Source organism: Vanellus vanellus, assembly GCF_965231255.1.
Source record: "Vanellus vanellus genome assembly, chromosome: 1".
NCBI classification, from domain to species: Eukaryota; Metazoa; Chordata; class Aves; order Charadriiformes; family Charadriidae; genus Vanellus; species Vanellus vanellus.
This window is the reverse complement of record NC_138905.1, coordinates 140,178,533-140,192,510: the sequence shown is the minus strand read 5'-3', so window position 1 is coordinate 140,192,510 and position 13,978 is coordinate 140,178,533. Positions and strand designations below refer to the sequence as shown.

Below are 13,978 nucleotides of genomic sequence, written 5' to 3'. Positions count from 1 at the left end.
GATCATTGCTTCATACATGGATAACACTGATGTTTGGGGACCTACAAATTGTTTAAGAGGGGTCTGTGTTTGCGTTAGGTGCTATGCTGGCATTTCTGGACATAATGGATACGATGGGCTAAAGCATGGGCAGCTGCCTCAAAGGGCCTCTCCAGTGATCAACAAAGGAGAGGCTTGCAGTCTGCAGTCACCAATTCCTATTCCTTGTCATCCACCTAAAAGCACAAGAAGGAAAGAAAAAATTAAAGCTAGGCTACAGGTTTCCAAGAAGGAGTGTTTTTTGCTTGGGTTTTTCCCCCCCCTTTTCATGTAATGAAATCCACTGTAGTGGGACTCAAGCTACTTCCTTGTTTACACTGTGCTCTCTCTCAGTGCAGGGAACAAACTTCCCAGCTCTGGCCAAATTTTAAGCTATGCAGAGGTAAAATTTCTGGGTCTTATTTTGACTATGTGCCACACTCTGGTCAACGTGGCTGTCTTCTGATTTTGATTTTGACCATAGGCCAATATCTGTTTTTGTTCAATCAGTAGGATTTATTGGATGTAACAGGAACGATCTGTTAACTATTAAAGCAAGATCATTGAATAATACCTCACATATTCAATTTCTAGTCATAGATGCAATAGGAATGTTACAAGCATACCATCTGAACACATTTTTGCCTTATCATATATCTCCTTTTCTGTAATTGAGTGGTCTACCTCCTTTTCTTGCTGTCGCTGATACCGTCATTAGATGCCCAAGTAATAGTGGGGAGGTGTAACACATGATTAATGTAATTAGGTAGATTTGAAATGAAAGTACTCAGGGAAGAGCTGGAAAAGTTGCAGTTTTGGAGTCTCTTGCTAGAAAAGTAGGATCATTTCCGCTACCAGTTATAGAGGAAGGAAGGGTGTGATTTGCTTGTCTAAATTTAATGCCTGTAAAGTAGACATCAACATCTGAGCTAGCCATGTTGATACCCTTCACAGTCAAAACAGAAAAATGAGATGCTGGAAAGATCAGTCTCATCTAGCAATACACATCTAAAGCCAGGCAAACGAACAGATGAATTTGGCCTCAAAATTACCTGTTTTTCTCCAGAGATTATAAAGGCAATCTGGAGCACCCCTTTGGATGTGAACGCCTACAGCAGTGTAGAGACATTAAAATAGCTACGATGAATCTTACTGTCAAAAAAGAGTAAAGAACTTCCTCTTGTCCATAAATGATCTTAATGTTCATAAAAGAAATTACACACAACATTTTTGCTCTGATATTCCAGTTGATCTGCTAGTGGAAGTGATCTTCCTCTTTTAAAAGGTCCAAATCGAGGTGCAGTGATTTTAATCGTATGGTGAGACATACAGCAGAATGGTCACTTCTCATTCTTAAGCCCAAGACCTGTCTCGCTTAGTGTAAGAGATGTAGAGTAAGTGTTAAATGATCCTTACTCTGCTCTCAGCTTTTCAGAGTCAGAAGTTTAAGGCATTCCTCAGATGAAAGTCGTATCTGGATCATCATGTTAAATAATCAACAGTTTAATATTCCTGTATGCTGCTAGATTAAAAGCATCTTTTAATGACCTGTTTTCTGATTTCTCTCATCTAAAATGGTGCTGCATTTTTAGGCCTAAAAATAGCAGATTTATTACATTTACCTTTTGAACAGAGGCAAAGAAATGTTACCTAATAATTCAGTGATACGTACACACTTGTCTGCAGTGATATGATTATTTTTATCCTTTAATGTAAACTGAAGGAGTGAAGAGCTTGCATGTGAAATTAATACAGAAAGACTAGATTGAAAAATACAGCTATAACCCTGTCTACAGCTGCATGCCTAGATGGCCTCAAACCAAGATGTATACATTTCAAACTGTATGTTATAGTGATATCAAAAGCTAGGGTTTAAGCTGCAAAGTAGCTCTTGCAGTGGCCCCAGACTGTCCTTATATAGAATTTTGTCACCATAGTGTGCCTGAAGATAATGCTTAGCTTTCTTTTCAGAATGAATGTGACAGGTAAACCAATGTGACGGCCAGCTCTCAATGCTCCTACCTGCCCCAGCCATGGTACTTAGTTGATTCTTGGAGTAATTTTCGAGGGCTAATGACAGGATTCAGGTTTAGTTTCCCAAGTATCCAGTATAGCTGGGGTTTTTTTTGTATGCTTTCTGGTTTGATAGCTCAGTCTTTTAGCATTCATTATTTGCTTTTTGGTGTTAGCGTCTTTGACTTGAGCAAGTTCACTCAATCTTTTTGATGAAAATTGCAGCAGATGAAGAATCTTCCTTTAGTGAAATAAACCCAAAACTATTCACAGAGTATAAGGGCAAAGTATTCAGCTTGAATAATCTCATGCCTTTTTGAGTGTAAAACACAAAATATAAATTAATTGCTTAGTGTGTATACTTAAAGAGCACTAAAGGAAAATTGACTGCTTTCCTTGTTGGCAGGTGGTGTTACCCGAATGACGGTCTCTCTGGTGGTGATTATGTTTGAGCTAACTGGAGGCCTGGAGTACATCGTACCTCTTATGGCTGCAGCTGTCACAAGCAAGTGGGTGGCAGACGCCTTTGGGAAAGAAGGGATCTATGAAGCTCACATTCACCTGAACGGCTACCCATTTCTGGATGTGAAGGATGAATTCACCCACCGAACCCTGGCAACAGATGTCATGAGACCAAGGCGTGGTGAAGCTCCTCTGTCTGTTCTGACCCAGGACAGCATGACGGTGGAGGACGTCGAGACACTAATCAAGGAGACTGACTACAATGGCTTCCCAGTAGTGGTTTCAAAAGACTCAGAGAGACTTATTGGATTTGCACAGAGACGAGAGCTGATTCTTGCAATAAGTGAGTAGAGAGTATTGCTGTACATATGTTTGATTTGGATAGGGTAGGATGTTACCAGTGTTATTCACCTTAAAGAATGGCTAAATAAGAACAAAACCTAACATTTTCCCCAGGTATGGTTTTTGGTAGTTATTAGGACCCATAGCTGGAATCTTTTCTATTGCCAAATATCACCTGGTAGACTTCTGTGGGTTTGACTTTTGGGGGCTTAATTTTGTTGTCACTCACAACAGTAAAATACAATTTTGCTACAGACAACAGAGATAAACCAAACTCATATGGCCAGAAGTTTTGTCAGAACCAGATAAAAAGCTGCTGCAGTGCTGAGCTTCTTGTAATATCCATGGGCTGCCAGTAGATGTTGAGGCACCTGTGATGCTGTCACACTGTGACAAAGTGCAAGCCCCTGTGCTGCTTTCTGTTGCACTATCTCTTTTTTTTTTCTCTCTCACATGCAGGCCTTTTGCATGAGGGGTGGGAAGCTTTTCAGTGGAGGATGTTGTTTGGTAAAGATGGCTGAGTTTTGTCAAGCATCCAGTGGATAGCTGGCTGGTTGCCTGAGAGCCTGACCCAGGTCATTACAGGTTTTGACCCATCAGGTCCTTTCCTGGTTGGCCTGATGGCTAGGTGGGGGTTGAAAAGACAGGTATATTGGATGAAAACAAGTGTTCCCACCTTCCCTGTACCCAGGGCATTCAGAGCTGCAGAGATCTGCGGGCCTGGCAAATCAACATCATGGTCTAAGCTCAATTCTATCAGTCCTGTGGTGTTGAGGGCCAGCTTGGGCAGGCAGGCTGGCTTCTAGCTGGGCATGATTGCCTTATACTTTGCAGGGGAATGGTACGTCTGGCATACCCAAATCTCCTTCTCATGGAATTTTTCCTCTCTGCATGGGACTGTTTCATCCCTCCTCTTCAGGCACCTTTAAAAAGCTGTTGTCTCAAATGGATGCTCCCATATTCTTCAGAAAAGTAAATCCATAGATGGAAAATCAGGGCTATTTTAGAGGGCCACTTTCCTGCTCACTTCTCACAAAGCTAAAATAAAATTTGAAATAACAGTGCTCTTTAAAGCATGTCTTTTTTTTTTTTTTAATGCATATTTATTTTCATCTCCTGGATGTAAAAAGACTCTATCTAAGTGATTAGACCTGAAATTTATATTCACTTATTTAAGGACACTCAGCTGTTACTTGATTCCAGTCTCTTCAACCCACAAGAGAAAGTCATCAACACTGCATTAATACTACATGCAGAAGAAGGAAAGAAATGACAGAGCCCAGTTTTCTCCCTTTAAAATGTAGTGCGGAATACTCTTCATTAAGAAATTATTTTCTCATTTTTTTCCCTCCTGTGGTTTAAGTTGTCATTTCAGTTACAAAAAATAGTTTATGAACGGAATTCATTTTGCATTTAGTTATCTCACTAATTTCTCAAAACACAGGAAAGCAGAACAGGTCTTACTGCCACTTCTACAGCTCCTCTAATTGTACAGTTGTAATTTAACTTCCCAGGGGTGTGGGAATCTAACTTTTTCATTAAAAGCCCACTATCACTGGTTGCTCCTTCATCCCTCCTTCAAAAACAAGCCAAAAAAAGAGTCTCCATGAAGTTATAAAGCTCTGCATACCAATCTCAGTATAAGAGAATTTTAAAGACACCAAGATGAAGTCCAAGGCTGCTAGCTGCAATACCCCTTTCAAACAAATGATTTTCTCAGAGGGCTAATCTTCCTTTGGCAGTAACAAAAGATGCCTTGCATGGCCAAGTTAGGAAAGTAAATATGTGTCTGAAGTTTCACCAAATATGTAAATGCCAGGAGCTGATACCATTTATAAAATAATTTGTATTTTATCCTGCTCTTGCTAATGAGTTTCAAATATCTTCTGCATTCCCCTTTGAGAAGTAAAAAATCTTAATTAGATGTATTTAGCCTATCCTGTGTCTGGCTTTTACACTGTCTATGCCACGTCATGGCTGTAACACTTGCTGCCATCCTAACTTTATAGTCTTTTACGTCTCCTTTGCAGGGAAGTATTCAGTGGGAAAATTGCATGGAGTGAAGATGCAGAGCCCTCACTTTAAAAGCAGAAAGAGCAGATGCTGTCTGAAGCAACTCAGAGAATTTTGAACAACTGAGTCTTTTGATGCAGGTCATAAATGGCAACGTGTCTGAATGGGCTTGCTAGGAGATGCGTGAAAATGTCCAGCTATGCACTAATAACAAAGAAATCAGTTAAAAATAAACTCAGCAAACATTTTAGATCAAAATGTTTTCCCCTTCAAAAACTCTTTCTTTGACATCCACATTTTCCAGAGGAAAAGGTAGTTTCCCTATCAGCTCTAATTAAGAGCATCTTTCATAGGATCTGAGGCAGAACTGAGATTTAAAATCAAAAACTTCTCTGCATAGGTAATTTTTCCTAAAGTCCTCAGCTGTCAGGGACCTTTGGTGACCCTTTTTCTCTTGGGTTAAGTATGACAGCTCCTGATGTCATTCTGTGCTGACTCTGTGATAAATGGTTAATCTTTCCAGAATGGGTTGTGTCTTTGTGACTTAAAATCTGGATCTGGTTTCACTTTTCCAAAAGACACAGTATATTGTTCTAGTACAGGGCAGGGCAAAACACTGGTTTTATACCATGCTAGCAACTTTTTAATAGCTCATCCTCTTTCACTGAAGGCCAAAGTTACTTTGCATTTATTGCAGAAGTAGTCACTGCTCATCATTACCACAGAGTAGCTAATATGTTCCAAACCTTTACCTCGGCTTGCTTCAGAATTATGTTCACGGAGCCATACGCTAAGTCTCCTTAAACTGTAAAATTACTTGCCAAGAGGTAAACATCACATGTGGTGAAGCATATTCTCGTGTTCAGGTTCTTATCTCCTGCTCAGCGTGACAACATCCAGAGATACTGGAGAATTATGCCTGGGAACGGTATAAGCCCCATCTGCGCAGCACTATAGTTAGGGAATGAGGTCTTCTGAAAAGCAGAGTCAGGCCCACACCAATATCTCTTCTTCCACTGCATTGTGCCCCGCAGAATGCTGCCTCAGTCTGAATTAGTTTTGATGCCTCTATATGACAACACGTTGCACTACATAAAGACATGCTTTCAACCAAGAAGCTTCAGCTTCTTTCTCTGGCCCGATAAATTGTGCATCAGCAGTGTGGTGGCCCAGGCAATACTCTGGGGAAGTACTCCGATTCCCTCATACAACTGCCTTCTTGAATGAAGGCAACAGCTGTTGAGTCCCGCATCAAATACCTGTTCACACACAGCTCTCCACCTCATGATTTATGCCTACATAACTTCCTTCTTATGAAGTGGAGCACTAAGCACATTCTAAAAATGCATCCAGTCCCTGTAAAGTGAATGGCAATGCCACTTCAGGTCACTCAGAAGCACCTTCAGGAGGACTGCGTCCTTCCACTGGTCTTTTTTGAGCAGACATGCAGGTCAGGGGGGCAGAGTCACTCTCTGGGAAGAGGTGTTTACATTTTAGATGGCACCTACTTTACAGTCTTGCAGAGGGGAGTATCTGATCCTGTAAAGTTCTTCTTAAATTTGGCCAGCTTCAGAGGCATCGTACAAAAGGCAGAGTCTTGGACACAAGCCAGGTGGCCTGTATAATGTACTTTTCCCAGTGTGGAGTTGAGAGAGTAGCATAGCTAATACAGGCTGTGAACTGTGAACTCCTGAATATGAAAGGCCGTTTCACATTCGGGAGAAATAATAATACCCTCTAGGTATGACAAGAGCCTTCCACAGATTGATCTGTAAAACCAGACATCGTCATCCATTTGCTTTGCTCTTTCTGTTAAGTTATATCTGCTTTTCTTAGCACTGACTTCAAAAATGATCTGTTCTTCTGTTCCCTTTACTCTAACTCCTCCATCTAGTGAGACTGCATACAAAGTCCACCATTTTTCTGATGCTGCTGAATTTGCTCAGTAGTACTACATCATTCAAATTTCTCTAGAGAGATGTTTGACTTTGAAGAGTGAAATCATGGCTTTAGCTAATCACTGTTGTCCAGGGTCATCGTTGCCTTGGGAACAGCAATGTGGCAACTAAAATGCTTGGGCCTATTGCTTTGGGTGCAGTTTCGGGAAGGAAATACCTAGCTGTCAAGGGTTTTTATCAAAGGGTGGGAGTTACCTTCAGTTTGATAAATGTTACTTCTTACCACAGATCATATATCAAAGAGCTATACAGGCATGTTCACACTTGAAATTAGATGTATGAGTCAAAACAAGATGAGACAAAGTTAGCATCATTCCTATAAATTGCAATAGGTCTTGTAATATGTGGGGTGAGAAGGTTGAAAATCGTATACTGGTACTGATATTAGGTTTGAGCCAGCACTGCTCCAGTTCCAGAAATATTACAAGACAGTGATCGTTAAAGGGGAAAAAAAATGCAGCTGGAACATGTTGGAAACCATTACTGTCTACACGTTACAAGTCACAGGAGCAGGTTTCTGCATTTTGATTGATGGCAATGAGCTCCAAGAATATATACATACACTTTGAGTATGTCTGATTTGCTGCACCTCTCAAGAACAGAAACAACCTATATTAATCAAAGATAAGAATTCCAGCCATTTCCAAGAATTTATACAAAAAGGAAGAAAGAGTTAAACCCTCGGAGCCAAACATGTGATATGCTTATTCTAGGGAGAGAGTTGTCTATCATTTAGAAATCCATCTCATATATTGGTTCCGCCCTGCAGTGTTAAGTAGAATGAGGTAAACACTACAAAGAAAATAAACCAATTCAATGCTAAGAATTCTTGTTGGAGCATACTTTAAAGTAAAAGGCTTATACTGGTTATGTAAAGTCCAGATGTAGTGTAAAGTTCACTTCATAGTTTGATCAAAGTATGAACGATAGCTTTTGAACTTTTGAAAGCGGTCGAATATGTATTCTTGAGAAAAAACATATCAAACAAAAAAATGTGTTTTCCTTCAAGTAGAATGCTATTTTTTCTGCCCTTTTAAAATCTGGATATGCAAACTCTATTTAAGGCATTAAGTGCAAAACCACAAAGTTCACCCTGCACTCCAGAGAGGTGTGCTGGTCTAGAACAACACCCACACCGCCCTAAGACCCCTGGGATGTGAGTTTGTCTTTCTCTAGCTTTGTGTTCATAAATCCATTCACTATGCCCAGATTTCCTCCACTTCAGTGAGAAGTCTGTGAACAAACATACCGCTCCAACCCAGCTGGGACCGTTCAGAGGATGTTGACGCCACTCCCTCAGGCATATAATAGAAGTTTCTGTTGTGATTCTCACAATGAAGGAAATGACATATTTATTCGTCATTATTTGAATTTGACAGCAATTGGATTAGCGATGTTTGTGAATGCAATGCACTGCATATTTATTGAGAAAAGCATTATCCCAACCAAGCAAAAGTTTGTGTTTGTAAAAATATCTCTTACATTTGCTTCAAGGGAACAACCTCTCAAGGAAATCCAAGTTTGCTCTGTAACCCCAACTTCTGGGACCCCAGTATGTTAAAGACAAAAAGCTATTACTACCTTTGCCTTTCAAAAGAGGATTTTTTTTTTTTTTTTTTTTTTTTTTTTTTGTTATCAAGCCTAACTCACTGTCTACCTTGACCTTTCTGCTGTACAGAGAATGCAAGACAGCGTCAGGATGGGGTGGTGAGCAACTCCATTGTGTATTTCACTGAAGACCCCCCAGAACTGCCACCCAACAGTCCCCATCCATTGAAGCTGAGACGTATTCTCAACCTGAGCCCTTTCACTGTCACTGACCACACGCCAATGGAGACCGTGGTAGATATTTTCCGGAAACTCGGACTCCGGCAGTGTCTTGTCACTCGTAGTGGGTGAGTAGATGCTGAGTCAAGCACTCTTAGAGAACCTCAGGATATTTTCTTCAGCATTAATATAAATACTGTTTTTCCTGTTTCAAACCAAGTATAGACAGTAGCTAGTTAATCAGCATCTCTGAGACAGCCAAGTGAATATTTTGATGTGTCTATTTTGTGAATGGAAGAATAAGGGAAGTGTGCCCAGTGTCTTTCTAGGGCAACAAAAGAAATCTGACTCAGAACCAAAATGGCCCTTGCCGAGTGTCGTGTTTCATTCTGTTCTTCCAAATCCTTAGTGTATCGTCACTTAGATAAGGTAAAGATGAATACAAAATAAACTGTTCTGACTCCCACTATAGTTCAGTTTCCAACAGAGGCAGATCTGGCAAGTAGTATTGTTTGCAAAGAATGTGCTTGTTTCTAGACATCCAGCTAGATTAGATGCTTGTGAAGACTGTGATAAAGATGTCAGCGGAGGAAAATTAACCTGTTCAGCTTTCTTTAATAGAAAATGGAAAGGCATATAAACCAAAAGTCCACAAAAAAAAAAGCTGAAGAGCTGTGGACAAACATGAAATTAGAAGAGTAAAAAGCTGCACTGTGTGCATTAGAAATAACATCCAGCAATTCTGACGGGATTTGAGCTATTTTGAGATCATTGCTTATCCCAGGATCTAGTGGTAAGAAGAAATTTTACAGCAGGACAGCAAAACCACTTTTAAATGCAGAAGACTAAAACTTAGTCTTCTGCAAAATATTATGTATCAGGAGTTACAATTGATGCAGTGTCCTCAGCATTAAGAAAATAGGAATCATTATCAGGACGCAGATTTAGGTCCTGATTTTAAGTGCCTGGATTTGGAAATTTTCATCTTAAATTCTAGCACTTACATGAAATGAAAGGTGGAAAAACTATAACAATGACATAGTTCCAAATTTCAATGTCTAGTGGCCTTCAAGAACTGGAAATAAAAGCCTTTGGATACTGAGGGTTAGGAAACTTTTGACTCTTGGGGCCAAATTTCCCATAGGCCTCATCTTTATGACAGATATAATTCATTTAGGATCATATAAACGAGAAATTATCACTTAAATTTGAAGGAATTACGCAGTCCGACAGTGAGAGTTTCAGAAAGTCTGTGCTTTAGCTTAGTTCATGTATTACTAAACCCCATGCCCTAGCTCAGGGTGCTGCTGCCTTGGTTTTGTGTTGTTTGTTGTCTGCAGTCTGAGCCTAAGGAAACTCATTACTGTGTCGTACAAAGTTTCAGTAGTTGTAGCTCCTCACTCAGTCGCGTTCTCAACAAAAAGAGATAGCAACCCAAGGCATTTAACTTAATGATCATTGCTGCAGTAGTAAAAATACACGATGTGAGAATGCTTTTTATGAAAGATAATAATTGAGGAATGGATTGGATGGACAGTGTTATATGGAAGCAGTCACAAAATGTCCCTGCAGCTGAACAGGGGAAAAAAAACATATGATATATGAGATGACTGTTGACCTTTCCTTTCCTTTTCTCCTTTAGGAGGTTGCTGGGTATCATAACTAAAAAGGATGTATTAAGACATATGGCTCAAATGGCAAACCAGGACCCTGAATCTATCATGTTTAACTAGACTGGTAAAGGAAGAGGAAAGTAACCCCAAAGGAATCACTTCTAGATTAACACAAAGGCTACGTTCGGTGTTTCATTTTGTTTAAAGAGAAAATGTAGTGTGTATGAGGAATGGCCCAATATGCCTCTGACAGAGGGATTGGATGCAGGATGGCACTTATTTAATGAGGAAGGCAGTTTAGAAGCTCTGAGCAGCTGCAGATATCAAGCTGTGTTTCCTTAATGAGATTCCCAACAGCTCAATTGGAGCGTTGGTGAGTGTAAGTGATGTGGTGTTTAAAGACAAAGAGCCAGGAGCGCCAGTGGGATGCATCAACGTTCACAGTAACTCATGAGGCAGGTGTGAAGTCTAGCAGACACTTTTTATGTATAAGCTGTTAACAGATATAAAGATTTGTGTTCCAAACTAGAGAGTTTGTCTGAGTAACTTCAGTTGTTTTTGTTACTGAAATCATGGCTATTTATTTGCTACTGAATTATTCTATTTTCACGAGGGAAAAAATAATCATATTTTAAAATGAAAAATGTTGTCATCTTCATTTATTTTTGTAAAAGTTAAGTGAATCAGGACTGGAGTTAAAGGAGCAAGAACACACTTCAACTCACTTCAAAACACAGTGTCCCCTGCTCCCTGCTTTAGTCCTTTGAATTTTATACAGTTTAGCATTTCTGTCAATCAGATTCCCTTTATTAATGTTGAAATGTGACTTACTTGTAAGAACTTATTATTTCTCTATGCAATTTTGCATACAGGTACTGTAATATTTAGTATTATGTGGTTTGCTGTGACAACAGGAAAAAACATAGAAGCCCATGGAGGAATTTTCAAAGGCACTAAAGGGAGACTGGTATCCAGCTCTCATATATGTTAGGGACAAGAGATTGATTCTCTCACCTGTCTCCCCTAGTGTACGTCATCATTTTTCACAAACTAATGAAGTTCTGCATTGATTCCTGATTCTCCATTTAGTTCCTTTGGGTCATTGCTATTTCTTGGCATTCATTTGCACCTGCCAAAAGATTGCTGAAGTTAATTTAACAATCACAGACATTTATTCTGTAGCAGATCTACTCTTTATGCATCTGCCAGTCACAGAACTGTGGAATCTATCCCCACAGCACTGAGGATGCAAATAACGACAGCAATGCTTTAATTAATGACCTGTTTGCAGCAAGAACACAAGATTTAACAGCCCCTGGTAGGGACCTCCAAGCCACTCAGGTAAAAATGCTAAATTTTCCTAAACCCTTGTTCTGACCCTATGTAAGATGTACAGACTCAACATTGTCTGTGTTAATACGCTAGCACTTTAGTCAATACTGCTGCCAGTAATAGAAGAACAAATTCTACTCTCAGTAACACATAATGCACATTACCCAGTGTTTGTGTTATAAGTATAAGCTTAAAGATTGGAGACAGATTGCATCCAAATTTAGATGCCCTGAATCCCCTTCAGACCCTCCGAGAGTCTGGACCCTTCATTTAAGCATCTAAGACCTCTGGTATTTTTGTTCAAATTCATACAGATAGCAGTAGCTCAAGTCATAGAATCATAGAATCATAGAATTGCTGAGGTTGGAAGGGACCTTTAAGATCATCAAGTCCAACCATTAACCTACCCTGACAAAACCACTTCTAAACCATGTCCCCAAGTACCTCATCTACCCTTTTTTAAAACACCTCCAGGGATGGCAAATCCACCACCTCCCTGGGCAGCATATTCCAATGATTAATAACCCTTTCAGTGAAATAATTTTTTCCAATATCCAATCTAAACCTCCCCTGACATAACTTGAACCCATTTCCTCTCATCCTATCACTTGTCACCAGGGAGAAGAGGTCAGCCCCCACCTCTCTACAACCTCCTTTCAGGTAGTTGTAGAGAGCGATAAGGTCTCCCCTCAGCCTCCTCTTCTCCAGGCTAAACAACCCCAGTTCCCTCAGCTGTTCCTCATAAGACTTGTCCTCCAGACCCCTCACCAGCTTTGTAGCCCTTCTCTGGACATGCTCCAACACCTCAATGTCCTTCTGGTAGTGAGGGGCCCAAAACTGAACACAGTACTCGAGGTGGGGTCTCACCAGTTGTTGAACCTCATACCATTGGCCTCGGCCCATCAGTCCAGCCTGTCCAGATCCCTCTGCAGAGCCATCCTACCCTCAAGCAGATCAACACACCCGCCTAGCTTAGTGTCATCTGCGAACTTACTGAGGGTGCATTTGATGCCCTCATCCAGATCATTGATAAAGATATTAAAGAGAACAGGCCCCAGCACCGAGCCCTGGGGGACACCACTTGTGACCGGACACCAACTGGATTTAACTCCATTCACCACCACTCTCTGGGCATGGCCATCAAGCCAGTTTTTTACCCAGCAAAGAGTACACCTGTCCAGGCCATGAGCAGCCAGTTTCTGCAGGAGAATGCTGTGGGAAAGGGTGTCAAAAGCTTTGCTAAAGTCCATTGCATCCAGATGGTCTTCCTGGGCAGAGATGATCAGAGTCCTTTCATGCCAGAAGAGGCTGTTGCTCCAGCCAAAAGCCAGACTGTTGATCCAACTTGTAGGCAACGTGCGTGATCGCTGTGTCCCTAAACTGAGATAAGTAGCCAGGTGCACCCTAAGTTAGATGCCCAAAGTTACATGTCACAAATTCCTCCTCTTATCTCCAGTGACCCTGCTTCCTTCTGGCATGTGTCCCACTGCATTCACAAAAAGTGACTACCCAAATTGTTTAAGTAAAAGAAACGGAAGCAAAGGGATAATTTTAATCTGCTAAGTACTCCATTTAACAATAGCGTTTGCAACAGACTGACATAAATATACGTAGCTCTGGCCAGAGCCCATAAATATTTCAGTGTATACTTTTTGTTAACTGAACATCTGCAGTACAATGTATTATCAAAGGGATATTGTTAAAACTATGTAAACTACAGAACTAATCAACTCTTTCCTTCTGAAAATAGGAAATACAACATAATATTGTTGTTTCTTATGTTTTTCTGTGAAGCTATCATCAGCCAAAATCATAACAAAATGCCAAGTCAACAACAAAGCTCATAAACATTGGATTCCCTCATTTGAACAGAGATGCGATAACAAAACAAGTGCATTCCCACAACTAAACCCAAAAGGTGCTTAGTACCAATATCAGTTCCTATCCAAAACTAGAATCTAAGGGATTTGGACTAAGATAAATAGGCTGACTTCTCAGGGCAATTTTGTTCTGAAAATAAAACTGAAGGACTGTGTTCTACTTTTCACTTTTATAGCTGTTAATACATACATGTTTGATGAACACTTTCTCCATCTTCCTTTACGTTTACATAGAAAGCCAGTGTGCTTACTCTCCCCACTCGAACACTAAAATACTGCTTTCGCTCATAAGCCAAGAGGAAAAAACTGAGAAGTTAATTTATCTGCTGTTAGAAATCAAACTCAAGGCTTCATGTGTGTCAGGGAAAAGGAGAGTGCTAAAGCCGCCTCTGTTAGCCAAAGACGTTTCAGTCCATGCTGCATTAGCATGTAGTCCATGGCAGAGCTAACTCTGAAGAGCATGGACAGTACTGAGGGCAACATTTGCTAACAGGAACCAGAATGGTATAAGAACACTGAAAAAATTGTTATTTCCTGAGAAAAAGACACAGTCACCTAACTAAGGTTAAACTGGTCATGA

General features: G+C 40.3%; 1 protein-coding gene across 2 annotated transcripts in view; it reads left to right on the top strand.

Moving 5' to 3' along the window:
* CLCN4 (chloride voltage-gated channel 4) overlaps positions 1–10,467 on the top strand; it is a 45,348-nt gene extending 34,881 nt beyond the window's left edge. For both annotated transcript variants that reach the window (XM_082485196.1, XM_082485197.1), the window contains 3 exons: positions 2,438–2,836; positions 8,485–8,701; positions 10,216–10,467. In XM_082485196.1, coding sequence (XP_082341322.1) covers positions 2,438–2,836; positions 8,485–8,701; positions 10,216–10,306 — 707 coding nt within the window. In that variant the 3' untranslated portion in view covers positions 10,307–10,467. The remainder of the gene's footprint in view (positions 1–2,437; positions 2,837–8,484; positions 8,702–10,215) is intronic.
* Positions 10,468–13,978: the final 3,511 nt, after the last annotated feature.